This window comes from Mauremys reevesii, linkage group 21 (assembly GCF_016161935.1).
Source record: "Mauremys reevesii isolate NIE-2019 linkage group 21, ASM1616193v1, whole genome shotgun sequence".
In the NCBI taxonomy this organism is placed as follows: Eukaryota; Metazoa; Chordata; order Testudines; family Geoemydidae; genus Mauremys; species Mauremys reevesii.
In genome coordinates, this window is record NC_052643.1 from 17,517,086 (window position 1) to 17,530,321 (window position 13,236).

Consider the following 13,236-nt stretch of genomic DNA (forward strand, 5'->3'; position numbering starts at 1 on the left):
GAGACACAAATATGGCTAAAGGAAAATGAATCTACAAAAGGTTTTGTAAAGATTCCCCAGGGATTTATGGAGGCCCTGTCCTTTATGAAAGCAAATGTGCTAATTCCATTATTCCACAGAATCAGAGATAATATAGCAGGCTATTTCACAGCAAGAGAGCATCTAAAAAGCCTATCAACTAGGTAAGAAAAGAGCAGAAGGAAAATCCATTAACATACTAGACAGGAAAGGTGCTACTGCTAAAAATACATCATTTCCATGAATGCCACCATATACATGGAATTGTAGAACAGAGCCTGTGTATAAGATATGCCATCATCATAGAAAACCATCTCAGTTTGTTCCGGATAAAATATTTCTAATGGAGTGTGTGAGAAATAAGCCTGCTGCTACAGATGTGCAAGAAAGGGATAAAAAAAAAACCCACAAAGGAAAATCACAGATGTCCATACATCAACGCATTCAAGCTCTGCTGAACTTAACATTGTGTTCTCTAATGATCTCACTCTCTATTAGGGACAATGGGTTTATACCAGGGGCCTATGGTACCTGTGTAAATCCCACTGAAATTAGTGGGAACTGCCTATGAGTGAATGAAAGTAGAATTTGGCCTCTTATATGAACTTCCTCTGGGCCTCTGTGATTGCTTCAAACTCCACTTCAACTTCAAAGCACCTTGAATTAAAAGTAGTCTAGAGAGAAGCTAACAAGACAAAGTCTAGGAGGGTGGTGAAGCACTGGAATGAGTTACCTAGGGAGGTGGTGGAATCTCCTTCCTTAGAGGTTTTTAAGGCCCGGCTTGACAAAGCCCTGGCTGGGATGATTTAGTTGGGGTTGGTCCTGCTTTGAGCAGGGGGTTGAACTAGATACCTCCTGAGGTCTTTTCCAACCCTGATATTCTATGATTCTATGATTTTAGAAGTTCCCTTTTTGGTTGACCTTTAATTAAATCAGAAAGAACAGAGGCTTCCTATATTCAGGAAAACAAGAGGCCCGTTAACCCTCCCCTTCATTTGGGTTCTATTGCAAAGCATTACACATTGCACTTGAGTACCACAATACCTTTAACTGCCAAGTAAAGGGGAGTCTTTCACATGCCATCAGATGTTTAACCTTTCCCAGTCAATAATTCAACACCATGACTGAAATCTTGGCCCTGCTGTGGCTAATGGGAATTTTACTATTGACTTCAAGGGGGCAAGCATTTCACCCTATGTGTATGTAGTCAAGGCAGACTGAGAGAGGACAGGGAGCTATCAGTACACTATGCAAGAGAAGGGGAGCTGCAGAGAAGCCCCATTTTCCCAAGCCAGTGAGCTTCCCCTTTTGTTTGCAGTACAGGAAGGGGAGCTGTGCACCCCCTACTCGCTCTAATTTTAAGCTCTGCGGTGCAATCCTGGCTCCAGTGAAGTCACTGTGAATTTTGGTATTGATCGCAAGGATGACAGGATTTTCCCTCTGGGTTAGTGTAGGTGGGTTACGTCCTTGAGATACAACTGAGCTCTTTCAAAGGTTTTTCTATTTTTTAGTTATAGAGAAGTTTTGTTCTGTGACCTTTATCCAACCATAATTGTAACATCCAGTGCATCAGGTGGTAATTAGCATCCAGACTTCTTGCACTAGAAGAGCTCAGACACTTGGGGTTATTTTCAATTTCATATTTTAAAACCAGGCCCCTGCCCCAGTGCCAGGGGACAAGCTGCCAACTCGGGGAGGGCCAGTGGCTTGAGGACAGGATGGGATTCTGAGCCAATTCATATCAGCCGTGTTGGAGTTTGCAGAACCTACAAAGAACATTGTGAGCATGGCTCAGCAGGCCTGGTGTCGCCCCACCATTGAGAGGTTTGCATCTGTGGGAGCCCGTCTGCACAGCATGGTGAGCTGACCTCTTCCCTCCCCACTTGGGGCACTTTGCACACCAGGAGAGACTTGTGATATCCAGAGCCTGTCCCCCAATCTGTGCCTAGTGAGCTTGCTGGTCTAGGGTCTAAGTTGAACTTCCCAGGGTTCACTCAAGCCAATTACCCAGCACTGAGGGAAGAGGTCCATAGCTGTATAGAATAGTCAACACTGAACATCCAGCTCAGTTCCAGCAACAAACTGTCCCAGTGGTTCATGTCATCCACTGTCTGTTCTTCAACCAATTACCTGGCGACTATAGCTTCTAGATGGCCTGTTAGAATTGCAGACAACAACAAAGAACACCCTAGTCTGTGCAAAATTCAATAGCTGTCAGGGGTGTGATACCATTGGAGACCTGTGATGTTCCACAGCTTAGTTAGTTGCACAAGGGACAAATCTGTTCTTTGCAAATCTGCCTTCAACTCAGCAAAATAACTAGGGTCTAAAGTGAGGATTTGGTACTTTCCATCCTTTTTTTGGTGTATGTACAGTACAGGCAGGGTATTTGCTTCAGAGAGAGATGTTTACAGGACACATTTTAGAATTTGAAGGAATTGATTAGCAACGTTTGGATTAAAAAGAAAAGGGAATAATGTACAAGTGGCCTAGATAAGCTAATGCAATGCAGGGTGCTGGCTCGCCTGTACAGTAACAAATTACTCTCTTTATGTGCTGAGACAGTCCCAATAAAGGGCGAATGCAGCTGTGGGGAACTCTGGGGTGCCCAGACAGGTCTGAGACAGGACGTTTACAGAGTAATGCTAATCAGGGGAGGCAGGAAGCTAAAGTTTCTCTCCATGGGAAAGAAGCATTGGGGCATATGTGCCTGGCTAAGCAGTGAATTTCCCTGTGAAAACAGGCAGAAGAAAAAGACAGGCTGGGCGCACTTGGGAGGCAGCTGTGCCCAAGGTGAGTGGCCATGTAGGTGCCCTCTGCAGGGGATGTGGCCCCGGCTACAGGAAGTGAGGCTCAGCAAGCAGCAAGGCAGGAAGAGTGTCATGCTCCTTTTCTTTTAGACTTTGAGAATGTGCAGAAGATAGAGGAGCTCCTCCAAATGCTACTTTGTTCTTGGCTCTGCCAAAGCTTCTCAGTCCTGAGGTCTAGTGTCCCTGCTCCTCCATCCCTGCTACTGTCCCTATGTATTTCTTTTACAGTGCTCAAGAGTGTGCGTGCATTCTGAGGGTTTGGCTTCTCTCTCTCTCTCACACACACACACATACGCTCGCACACACGTTAGTGATCCTGGGTCTAATTTTCAAAAGCACACGGATGATTTAGGAATACATGTCTCCTTGATTTTCACCAGGACTTGTCCTCCTATGTCACTTGGGCAGTTTGGTAAATCACACCCACTGTCAACAGAATTCTGGGAGATGGCCAGAAAAATCAAATTTCAGAATAACAAAAAGGTAAAAATCACATCACACTCCTGCATCCCTCACAGACTTTAAGTCAAATTTAATTACATCCATAGGATGAGGAAAGGGTTAAACTTTACCTATTTTTATTGCAAAGACCATGCTGTAATCCTCCTTGGTAACTGTATCCAAGACAGCATCTTTCCTTCCACCTACAGGCAAGTTAACAGATGCCTTCTTAAGATCATGATCCAACAAATCACAAAGCATGTGGAGGTTTTCCTAATGACTTATTAGCAAGTTTCTTAGGATCCCCACACTTACATACAGAAAGAAAGGTTACAATGGGGAGAAGATGCTAGTGAAATTATCAGTAATAAAGTCAATGCAGATCAGAGACACTATGGATAAAACGCCTGCTTTCCTTCAAAACACAGCTCTCCCTGCAGATCTATATAATGAAGCAGTTGGTCATTTATAATCACATTTTTATACTCCTTTGCCAGCCATTAGGGGTTTTAAATGAGTTGGTGAGATGAGGAAGAAGTTGCACAAACCAATTCACTAAAGGCTTCCTCCCCTCCTACTTAAACTGTCACTAATTCACATTTCCTGTCACCAAAGTGGGCTGTTCTCTCTCTCATTCTCTTTAGCTCATGCCTCCCATTCACTGCTAGGCAACCCTGGCAGTAAATGAGCTAGACACTGCTAGGGCCAAGATTTTCAATAGGCATCAGCCCTGCCCTTCAAAACCACACCCAACATTTTGTGCCCACAATTCTGAGAGGGCAAACAATAGAATTCTGACATGTCCCCATCACCCGGCAGTCCTATTGTCTGGAAGAAGAGAAGAATGTGGAAGAGACATCCAAAGTGGCTCAGAGAAGATGATTTTGTCCTCTTAAGATTTATTTTTCAGACACAATAGGAATGACCCCAGAGTTTGTCCCCAATTCAGAATTTAACCTGGAATCATTCCCAAAGTATAAAAACTTTCTCTGTGTGTTTGCTTTTGCACTGTCACAATCTTCTGCTCTCCCTTGATATTTCTGGGTCAATAATCCTTTGAGAATTGCCTTCCTGGTGGTATTTTCGACCAAAGGCATTAAGGTCTGTAGGTCTGCTTCCTAGATGCTGAAGAGCAGGAAAGGAGTTTTGTAGGGGAGTGGCTGGCTGAACTCTGGTTGAATTAATCATTTTAAGGCTGCTGGGATGTCAATTGTGTTGTTAATGAGCCCAGGGGCACACAGCACCTTATAGAGGAGTCTTTTCAGCGATTTTAAAATCAGAATGAATAAACAAATAGAAGGATGATTTCCAGCCCAATTTCTAGGCAAAAGAATTCTGAATAAGTATCAAATCCCATGAAGGCTCCCAGGTCTGACATTACTCCCTTTGCCTGCTGGAATACCAGCTCTCCGTCTGGCATGGCAGGACTCACGCATATGAAACCAACCTCAAGGCTGATTACATTTCGGCACAAACTCATAAAACATTTTTGAAAGGTGGGGAAGAGGAAAGATGATTTCCGCTCAGAAATGGCTGCAGTTAACAGGCTTCTTGTGTTTAAGCCGTAAGTCATTTTCTTCTGCTTAGCAACCAATGTGTTCAGTATGTCACCAGCCCCTCGCACTGGCTTTTGTAATATTGGAAATTGCACTGTCTCTCTCCTGAGTGGCCTGTGTTCTCCACAGACCATTTATGTGTGGAGTTATTATTTTCAATACTGTGCTCAAGGTGCTTGGTGCTGTCAAAACATATAGGGAGACAGTGGCTAGATTTGCAATACACATTTGCAATACTGAAGTTGGACCCTTATGTCAATGTACCCCAGGTATCCAGAAAGGAAATGTTCAGGAAAAGAAGTGCAGGATTTACCTGTGTCATTTTGCTAAAATTATGTTAATTTACAAAGATTAGCTCCATCATTGCTAAAATTTAACTTTTTTACAATGAATATGATTATTCATTATTAATTATTTGCATTACCGATAGGCCTGTGTGTTGGCAATATCAAAATTTAGCACAACTGTGCCCATACGGAGAAGGGATTAGTATTTTAAATGGATAGCGCTGCGATCATATCCATAACGGAAGTTTTCTTTACAGCTTAGATGAACATAGGTGATTTATATTGCACCTTCTAAAACTAATTGACTATAGAATATTACAGAAGGAACAAATCGTGTAGCCTATGAGTTAATATTTCATCAGATGTTTTACATTAATGGTGCCCAAACTGTCCTAATCTGCCAGAAACAAATAATAATAATAACAAATCAGTCTAGCCAGTTTTTAAGTTATATATTAAAAAATTCCAGTTAGAAATTGTGGGTATTGTTCTGCTGCCAAAACTCCCCTGGATTTCATTGGAAGGAAGCTCAGTTCCTGGAAAAGAGGTTTCCAGTTTCCAGTGGTTCTATCAGACAAACAGTTGTGTTCAGGTGGAATAAAGATGGTAGAATCTTCAATACAATTTCATTTTACAATGAGTCATTCATACAGCTATCTTCCCAAACGTTGGCACAGTGGAAACACTACAAGAAGATGTGAAACTAAATAGGGATCAAAGACAAAGTGAGGCACGAAGGCTGGGAATTGCAAGAACTGGTAAGAAGCAATGACCCCAGATTTGGGACGTGTAACACTGAGGGTGAGTGTGGCTATGTAGTTAGAACAGTAACCCATCCACAGAGGTGGCTAGAGTTGAGATGAGGCAAGGACATAACGTGATTTTCATTTTGACTTAGGTTTAAATGGGGGCTAGACGTTAAAAACTATGGCAGGGCTGGCGGTTAGCTTTGGATTAGAGGGTGCCGAAATCTCACCAGCTGTCCCTCACAAGGTTTCTGCTCCAAATGTGTGAACTCTCATGAGAACAATTATTCTTGAGCAGTCTCCTCAATCACCTGAATACAGGCTCCTTCCAGTTCCAGACCCAACCCAGAAGATAACTTTCGGGGCAGCCTCGGAAGCTGGAATTCAGATTTCAAATCATCTGACAGTCAAAGGGGTTCAGCTCTGAATGCCCGGTTTGGACACATCTCGTATGGTAAGCCAGGGCATGCAGTCACGGCTGACTGTTCTATGCCTAAATCCTCTGCAGGGCTGAAATTCCTGCTGGGCAGCTGGTGACGTCATACACTGAGCTAAGACTCCTGAGACACCGGTAAGGACAATGCCATCCCCAATTCTGGATTACCTTGCTTTAGTCACAACAACAACAGTTGCTTAAATAAAGTTTTTATGTTTGTGAGATTAATTTAGACAGAAGCTGGAGGAGACGCGTGGTAGCAACGATCTCTTAGAGCAAGGGCGGGCAAACTTTTTGGCCTGAGGGCTGCATCGGGTTTTGAAAATTGTATGGAGGGCCGGTTAGGGGAGCGGGTCGTGGCCCGACCTCCGTCCCCTATCCGCCCCACTCCAGGACTCCTTCCCCATCCAACCCCCTTGTTCCCTGATGGGCCCCCCCTGGGATCCCTGCTCCATCCACCCCCACACACTCTCTGTCCCCTGACTGCCCCTGGAACCTCCGCCCTTGACTTCTCCCTGCCGCCCTATCCAACCCCTCCTCTCATTCCTGACGGCCCCCCCGGGACCCGTGCCCCATCCAACCAGCCCTACTCCCTGTCCCCTGACTGCCCCTGACTGCCCCCTGCCGCCCCATTCAACCCCCTCTCCTTCCTGACTGCCCCCCCGGGACCCCTGCACCCATTCAACCCCCCTGTTCCCTGCCCTCTGACCGCCCCAATCCCTATCCACACCCCTGCCCCCTGACCACCACCCCAAACTCCCCTGCCCTCTATCCACCCCCTGCTCCCTGCCCCCTTACTGTGCTGGAGCACTGGTGGCTGGCGGCGCGGCACCAAGAGAGGCAGCCGCGCCGCCTGGCTGGAGCCAGACACACCGTCGCCACCGTGCAGCACAGAGACCATGTCAGGCCAGGCTCTGCAGCTGCGCTGCCCCAGGAGCTCGCAGCCCCGCAGCCCAGAGCATTGCGCCAGGGCAGAGTGAGCGAGGGGGAGGGAGAACAGCGGGGTAGGGGCCGGGAGCTGGCATCCCGGGCCAGGAGCTCAGGGGCTGGGCAGGAGGGTCCCGCGGGCCCATAGTTTGCCCACCTCTGTCTTAGAGAGAAAGCTGTGTTCATTAATGAATTAATGGCTGGTGCTGCAGAGTCCCTTTAAGAAAAATTAGTTTTGTTCTTTGTAATTAGTCTTTTGCTTGCTGGTCCTTTCATATGGATTTTGCCATTTGGCTCTGCATATTTTATTGGAGTAAAACTGTGAGTTATTTAGAGAAATGGTCCGTTTGCTCTTTTAAGGAAAGAGTCCAAAGAGAGTTCAAAGTCTGCAAATTTCAAATCAATTTCTCATCTATAACTGGGGGCAACTTAGAAAAATCTGCCCCCAAATTCAGACAAAAGGTTCCCTTTTATTATAGCAATTGAACAGAACCCACAAAGGGGAGGTTCTCATTTCTAAAGAAGGCTGTTTCCTTTAAAATCCTAGTTATAGCAATAATTCTGTGTCCTACCTGCAACACCGCTGGAAATAAAGGGGCCATTTCAGGCTAGGATCAAACATGTATTAAGATGATTGAAGTATTTGCCAATAGCTTTGTTTTTGGTTTAAACAATCTATTGGTTTTTAGATAAACATGAAGAAAAAATACACAGGTAGCTGAGAATTTCTGAAGGAAACTTGGCTGATTCTTTCTATACCTTGGAGCTGGGACTCTTGGGAGAAATCGGCTTATTTGGGAGACTTCCACCACTACCTGAAAACTGGTTCAGCGACTGGTGGGAACAGTGGCTTTTGACCTTTCCTCTCCCAGTCTCTGGCAGAACCAGGAAGTGCAAATGCAGCTGTGATCTCTGTGAGAGCGGCTGGCAAGGCTCTGAAATCTTGACTCTTTTTCTTTCTCCCAGGCTGAGCAGAGTTTGAACATAGCAGTGCTGCACTTTGCAGTGAGCAGCTGCTCAGTAAACGCTGGGCCACCGACACCCATGTTCTCCATTGCTCCACAGTCAGTTTTTCCACTCAGTTGCAGTCTCTGTTGACAGTGGTGAGCTTTTGATGTTGTCTGAGACTTTTCCAGAGGACAATAAATGACAGTTAATAGCAGAGAAAGTGACGCCACAAGAACAATTTTTATCAGTTGGGCAAGACTTTGGGTGAAGGGTAGGCAGAGTAGGGGCAGGGATTGGAACCAGGGTTTAAACACACAGCCTGAAACTGGGGCCTGGGCTGGGAGTCCAGTCCAAAAAGTTTGGCACTACTTAATCCTATCTTGGAGCTGCAGGGCAGGACAGTGGGGGAGCAGCTGTACATGCAGGCTATGGAAAGGGTCTCCTGTGTAGGGAGTGGGCAGACCAGGGAGAGCCCTCAAGCTCTATTTTTATACCTCAAATTTATTTGGAGTAAGTGGTCTCTAAGCACAAGTGGTGTGGCGGGGTTGTGATATCCCTACCAGGCCATGGATTGGCTTAGAGGCCCAGGAGTGTCTCTGGAGGGTGAGGAGGACAGTGCTGCAGATCTCAGCCTTACCCTTGGTGGTCACTGATGGATTTCACCTTCCCAGCCCATTTGTACTCCACTTGCATTGATCCTGATGGTTCTGACATTTCCCTTCAGCATTGCATGACAGAGCTGCCAGCTCTCGCAATTTTACGGCAAGTCTCGTCATATTTCGTGTTTTTCTGCCTGACCAAGGGGGCGGGGCAAGAGAGTGATTTCCAAAGCCGTGAGTCCTCCCCTGAGAGTGTATGTACAGATTCTGGTCACGGATGGAACTAGCAAATGCAGAGACACATGGGCTTTGGTAGGAATGTGGTCAGACCTAGATGTCAGGAGCCAGGACTCTTAGTTTCCAGCGCTGCCACTGATTCACTTTATAACTGTAAGCAAGTCATAGCCCCTCTCTGTGCCTCAGTTTCCCCCACTGAAAAACGGAGATGTTTATAAAGCACTTTGAGATCTTTGGGGGGTATTGTAACAGGAAAGCATATGGGTTAGCCCATGTCAGTGCAAGACATTTATTAATTGTAGTAAAGATAATAAAACTTCACTGGACTTTTTCAAATACAAGATAACACTTAATTCAGTTCACTTTGGGTTTTGGATGAAGATTAATGTTACTCTTTTTATCTGAACTGGTTTTCTTCCCCCGGAAGTAACCTCTTGTCCGTCTGAAAAAATGTTTGCTACATATGACACTTCTTTGAATGACACCTTCTCAGTTACATTGCAGATTTCATCTTGTCCTTTGGTCCTTTTCTATTTCTTTTTGTTCTGTGTTTGTGTAGCACCTAACACAATGGGGTCAAAGTCCAGGACTGGGGATCCTAGGCACTATGATCATACAAATAAATAAATACACTTCTACCTCGATAGAATGCTGTCCTCGGGAGCCAAACAATCTTACTGCGTTATAGGTGAACCCGCATTATATCGAACTTGATTTGATCCGCCGGAGCATGCAGCCCGGCCCCTCCGGAGTGCTGCTTTATTGCATTATACCCAAATTCATGTTATATCGGGTGGCGTTATAATGGGGTAGAGGTGTAATATTAGATCCCAGAATAGACATTCTCATTCAGAATTAAAGTGGCCAAACTGAATTGAGGCCACTTTAATTCTGAATGAGCGACCACACATGGCTGTAATGTGGTTTAATGCATTTTTACATTCACAGTTTTGGTGAATTTAGATTAATTTTCCTGAGTGTCCCCATGTAGACAAGGCCAAAGCCTGTTTCACTGGAAATATCCTTCTGCTCATACCAACGCCACCTCTTGGACCAGAACTGCTTCCCGCAGCTGCAGCAGAGTGGCCAGGCTCTGTTCTGTCAGACTGAAAGAACAGAAGGACTCTTTGGAGCTGCTCTGAGAGGCAAATGAGTGGCATTTGCTTGGCACCTCTACTACATCATCAAACATACAGGTTCAGATATTGAAAATTAAGATTTGGCGAAAAAGGATGTTTGTTGTATCTCTTTCACCTGAGTCTGTGTTTGCTTGTGCAGCCAGCTGTGGTATATATTGTAGCCTACATACTCCACTGGTATTTGCATGTACGACAGACTCAAGCTGTGAAGCATTGTGTAGAACATCTCCCCTCCCACAATGCAACCATGCTCTAAGTGTATTGAATTAAATGAGGAAGTGCCATAAGTAAAGCAGTCTGCTGCTCCTCCCCTACAAGCTGCTGGCATATCTTGGTCTTCAGTACTTTCAAAGCACAGATAAAAAATGTATCCACTTCCCGTGCCCTAGAACAGAAAGTTACTTCAACAGCACTACATTTCATTTTGGGGAGACACCCTCTGACCTCTAGGTGATTAAAAGAAATCAACATTATGACAGCTTATATATAATTAAATAAATACATAAACTTGACTGCAGGGCATGGATGCACCTTCTTTCACTGAAGTACTAAATAAAGTATCGTTTCACAAGCTTTTCAGCCACAATGGCAGTACTCAGAAAGCATGGTCTTTATGTTACACTGATGGACAGAGTGACAGACAAACAGAAGTGATGGGGAAACCATCTCACCTGGCACAATGAACCCACGTTTCCCAAGTCCATGGGCAGGGGAGTTGTTTAGTGAAATACACAGAATTCTAATCTAGCCTTTCTTCTGAAACATTCCCCAGGTCTGCTGACAGCAGTGAATTCTCCCCCCCCTCCCCAGACCCCCTCCCTGAACTCTACTGTAGACAAGAATACAGCATTTTAACCACCATTGTCTCAACCTGCTTTGAACAGTTATGCAAAACATGGTTGTTCAAACACTTGCTGTTGGTTAGTGGTAGTGCTCTGACTATTGTTCCATCACCCTCACCAGAAGCAGGGCATATTTCAGTGCCCTAGAGATACTAGGTACTCAATATAATATATCCGCTTCTCCAGTGAAGTCGTAGACCAGAAGTGCCATTGCTTATTGATCTCTCTGGATTATTGGAGAAGCAATTTTCAAAATTGGAACTTACCACATTAGACTACTGTGGTCAGTCCGGTAACCCTGTCCTGCCTTTTATCATGCTTCCAATGGGGGCAAATGAAACCATAACAGTGCCTACCCACCTATGGAATTCACTGCCACAAAAGGAGATTGAGGAAATTATTGTGGTTGCAGATTACAAAAGGATGAGGGATTTTATGACCCGAAATGTCATTCCCTGGTATGCAGCTAGGACGAGGGCCATCACATGTCCTGTGATTGCCAACGTGGCCAAGACACAAGTCCAGCACTATGTACAATAATGCACAACTGGCTCAGCACACTGCTCATCCTCCTCTGAAGCATCATGCACTGGCAACTGCTGGAGGAAGAAGTTCATGTGCAAATTAAGTACGAGCATGTGTCTGCAAGGGTGACTCCCACCTGCATCCATCCCTCTGTCCTTTCCCAGTCGTGCAGCCCCAGCACAGTGCCCAGGCAGTCCGTCTGCCCCCCTTCAGTTCCCTCCACCTCACTCCTAACCAGCCCCTTCAGCCCCCTGCTGCACTGGGGACCAGGTGGGAAACTTCCACTCCTCCACAAGCCTCCCAGTTGCCATGGAAACACTATCACGCGCTCCAATCCCAGCCCTCCCTAGCTCCTGAACGGCTAAAGGGAGGGTGATTGAAAGGAGCCGGTGACGGCACAGATCTCGGGATAAACTGTCAGGCAGTGCAATCGCCCTCCCCGTGTCCTGCCTTGTAACCCCGCACAGCATAACCCCCCACGCCCTGCAACCCGCCCCCTCACATATACACTGCAATCCCCCATGCAGCCCTATGTAGTGCAACCCCACTGCATTCCCCTATGCACCCCTAGTAATGCAACCCCCAGATGCGCTGCAAGCCCCTATGCACCCCTAGTAATGCAACCCCCCAGATGCGCTGCAATCCCCTACGCAACCCCCTCTCCTACACCCCCCAGACCACTGCACACCCATGCCCTACACTGCACTGCATATCCGTGCCAGTCCTCACGCCCCCCCGGTGCAAGCCCCGCGGCGGAGCGGCGCAGACCCTAAGGCAGCTCGCCCCCGAGGCCGGGTGGGTGTCGGTGGGGGCGGCGGGGGGGTTTCCTGCTGCTAACGGGGTTCAGCATCCTCCGGCGGGGGGAGGGGGCGAGTGACGTCAGCCGGGGCTGGCCCACGCGGACTTGGGACCCGCTGCCCGGGAGGCGGGCGGTGCAGAGCGGCCGGGGGAGCGCGCGGGCTGCACCGAGACCCTCCCGCCCCTGCCGCCTGCCCCAGCAACGCCGCGGCCCGGCGAGCCCGGCCCGGCGAGCCCGCCCCATGGGCTAGGCAGCTGGCGAGCCTGTCCGCCGGCCGGCAGCGCCGGGTGCACCTGGGGCTGGCTGGTGCCTGGCGGGGGACGCGCGGGGCTGCGGCGCTTCGGAGAGCGACCTGACGGGGCGCGGGACACCCCCAGCTCTGCCTGCCCCCAGGCGGGGCTCCGGCTAGACACCGCCCCGGGCTCCGCTCCTCTCCGCTGCCCGCCGGCAGGAGCCGGGGGCGCATCACCCGAGCGGGGCTCGCCAGCCGTCCCGCCCCGGCTCGTCTCCCTCCCAGCCCAGCCCCGCGCCGCGCCGCGCCGCGAGAGTCTCCGCAGAGATGTGTCGGTCCCCAGCCGCCGCCACGCGTCCGGCCCGCTGAGCCGGCGGCGAGCTGCCATGGAGTGAGTGCGCCCCTCGGTAGCCTGCCTCGCCGCCGCCGCCAGCAGCCCTGCCCGGGAACCCGGCGTGCAACCTCGGGGCGGCGCGGATGGCCGGGGAGATGAAGATCTGAGCCTCAAATATTTGAAACGTGACCATGTGGAGAAAACAGCTTTTAGCAATCAGGTAAGCGGCGCGAGGGCACTTCCCCCCCTGTTGATTTTTGGTTCTCCTGAGTTTGTGTAGCTGGGTGCCTGGGATCGCATTTTTAGACATTTTTTCCCGTGGTTGGCGTGGATTGTACAAGATAAAATGACCTTTTGCTT

General features: G+C 47.9%; 1 protein-coding gene across 3 annotated transcripts in view; it reads left to right on the plus strand.

Annotated features, from left to right (window-relative positions):
• Nucleotides 1–12,933: 12,933 nt before the first annotated feature.
• Nucleotides 12,934–13,236, plus strand: part of AJAP1 (adherens junctions associated protein 1) — a 102,433-nt gene continuing 102,130 nt past the window's right edge. For all 3 annotated transcript variants that reach the window (XM_039508636.1, XM_039508637.1, XM_039508635.1), the window contains exon 1: nucleotides 12,934–13,096. In XM_039508636.1, coding sequence (XP_039364570.1) covers nucleotides 13,068–13,096 — 29 coding nt within the window. In that variant the 5' untranslated portion in view covers nucleotides 12,934–13,067. The remainder of the gene's footprint in view (nucleotides 13,097–13,236) is intronic.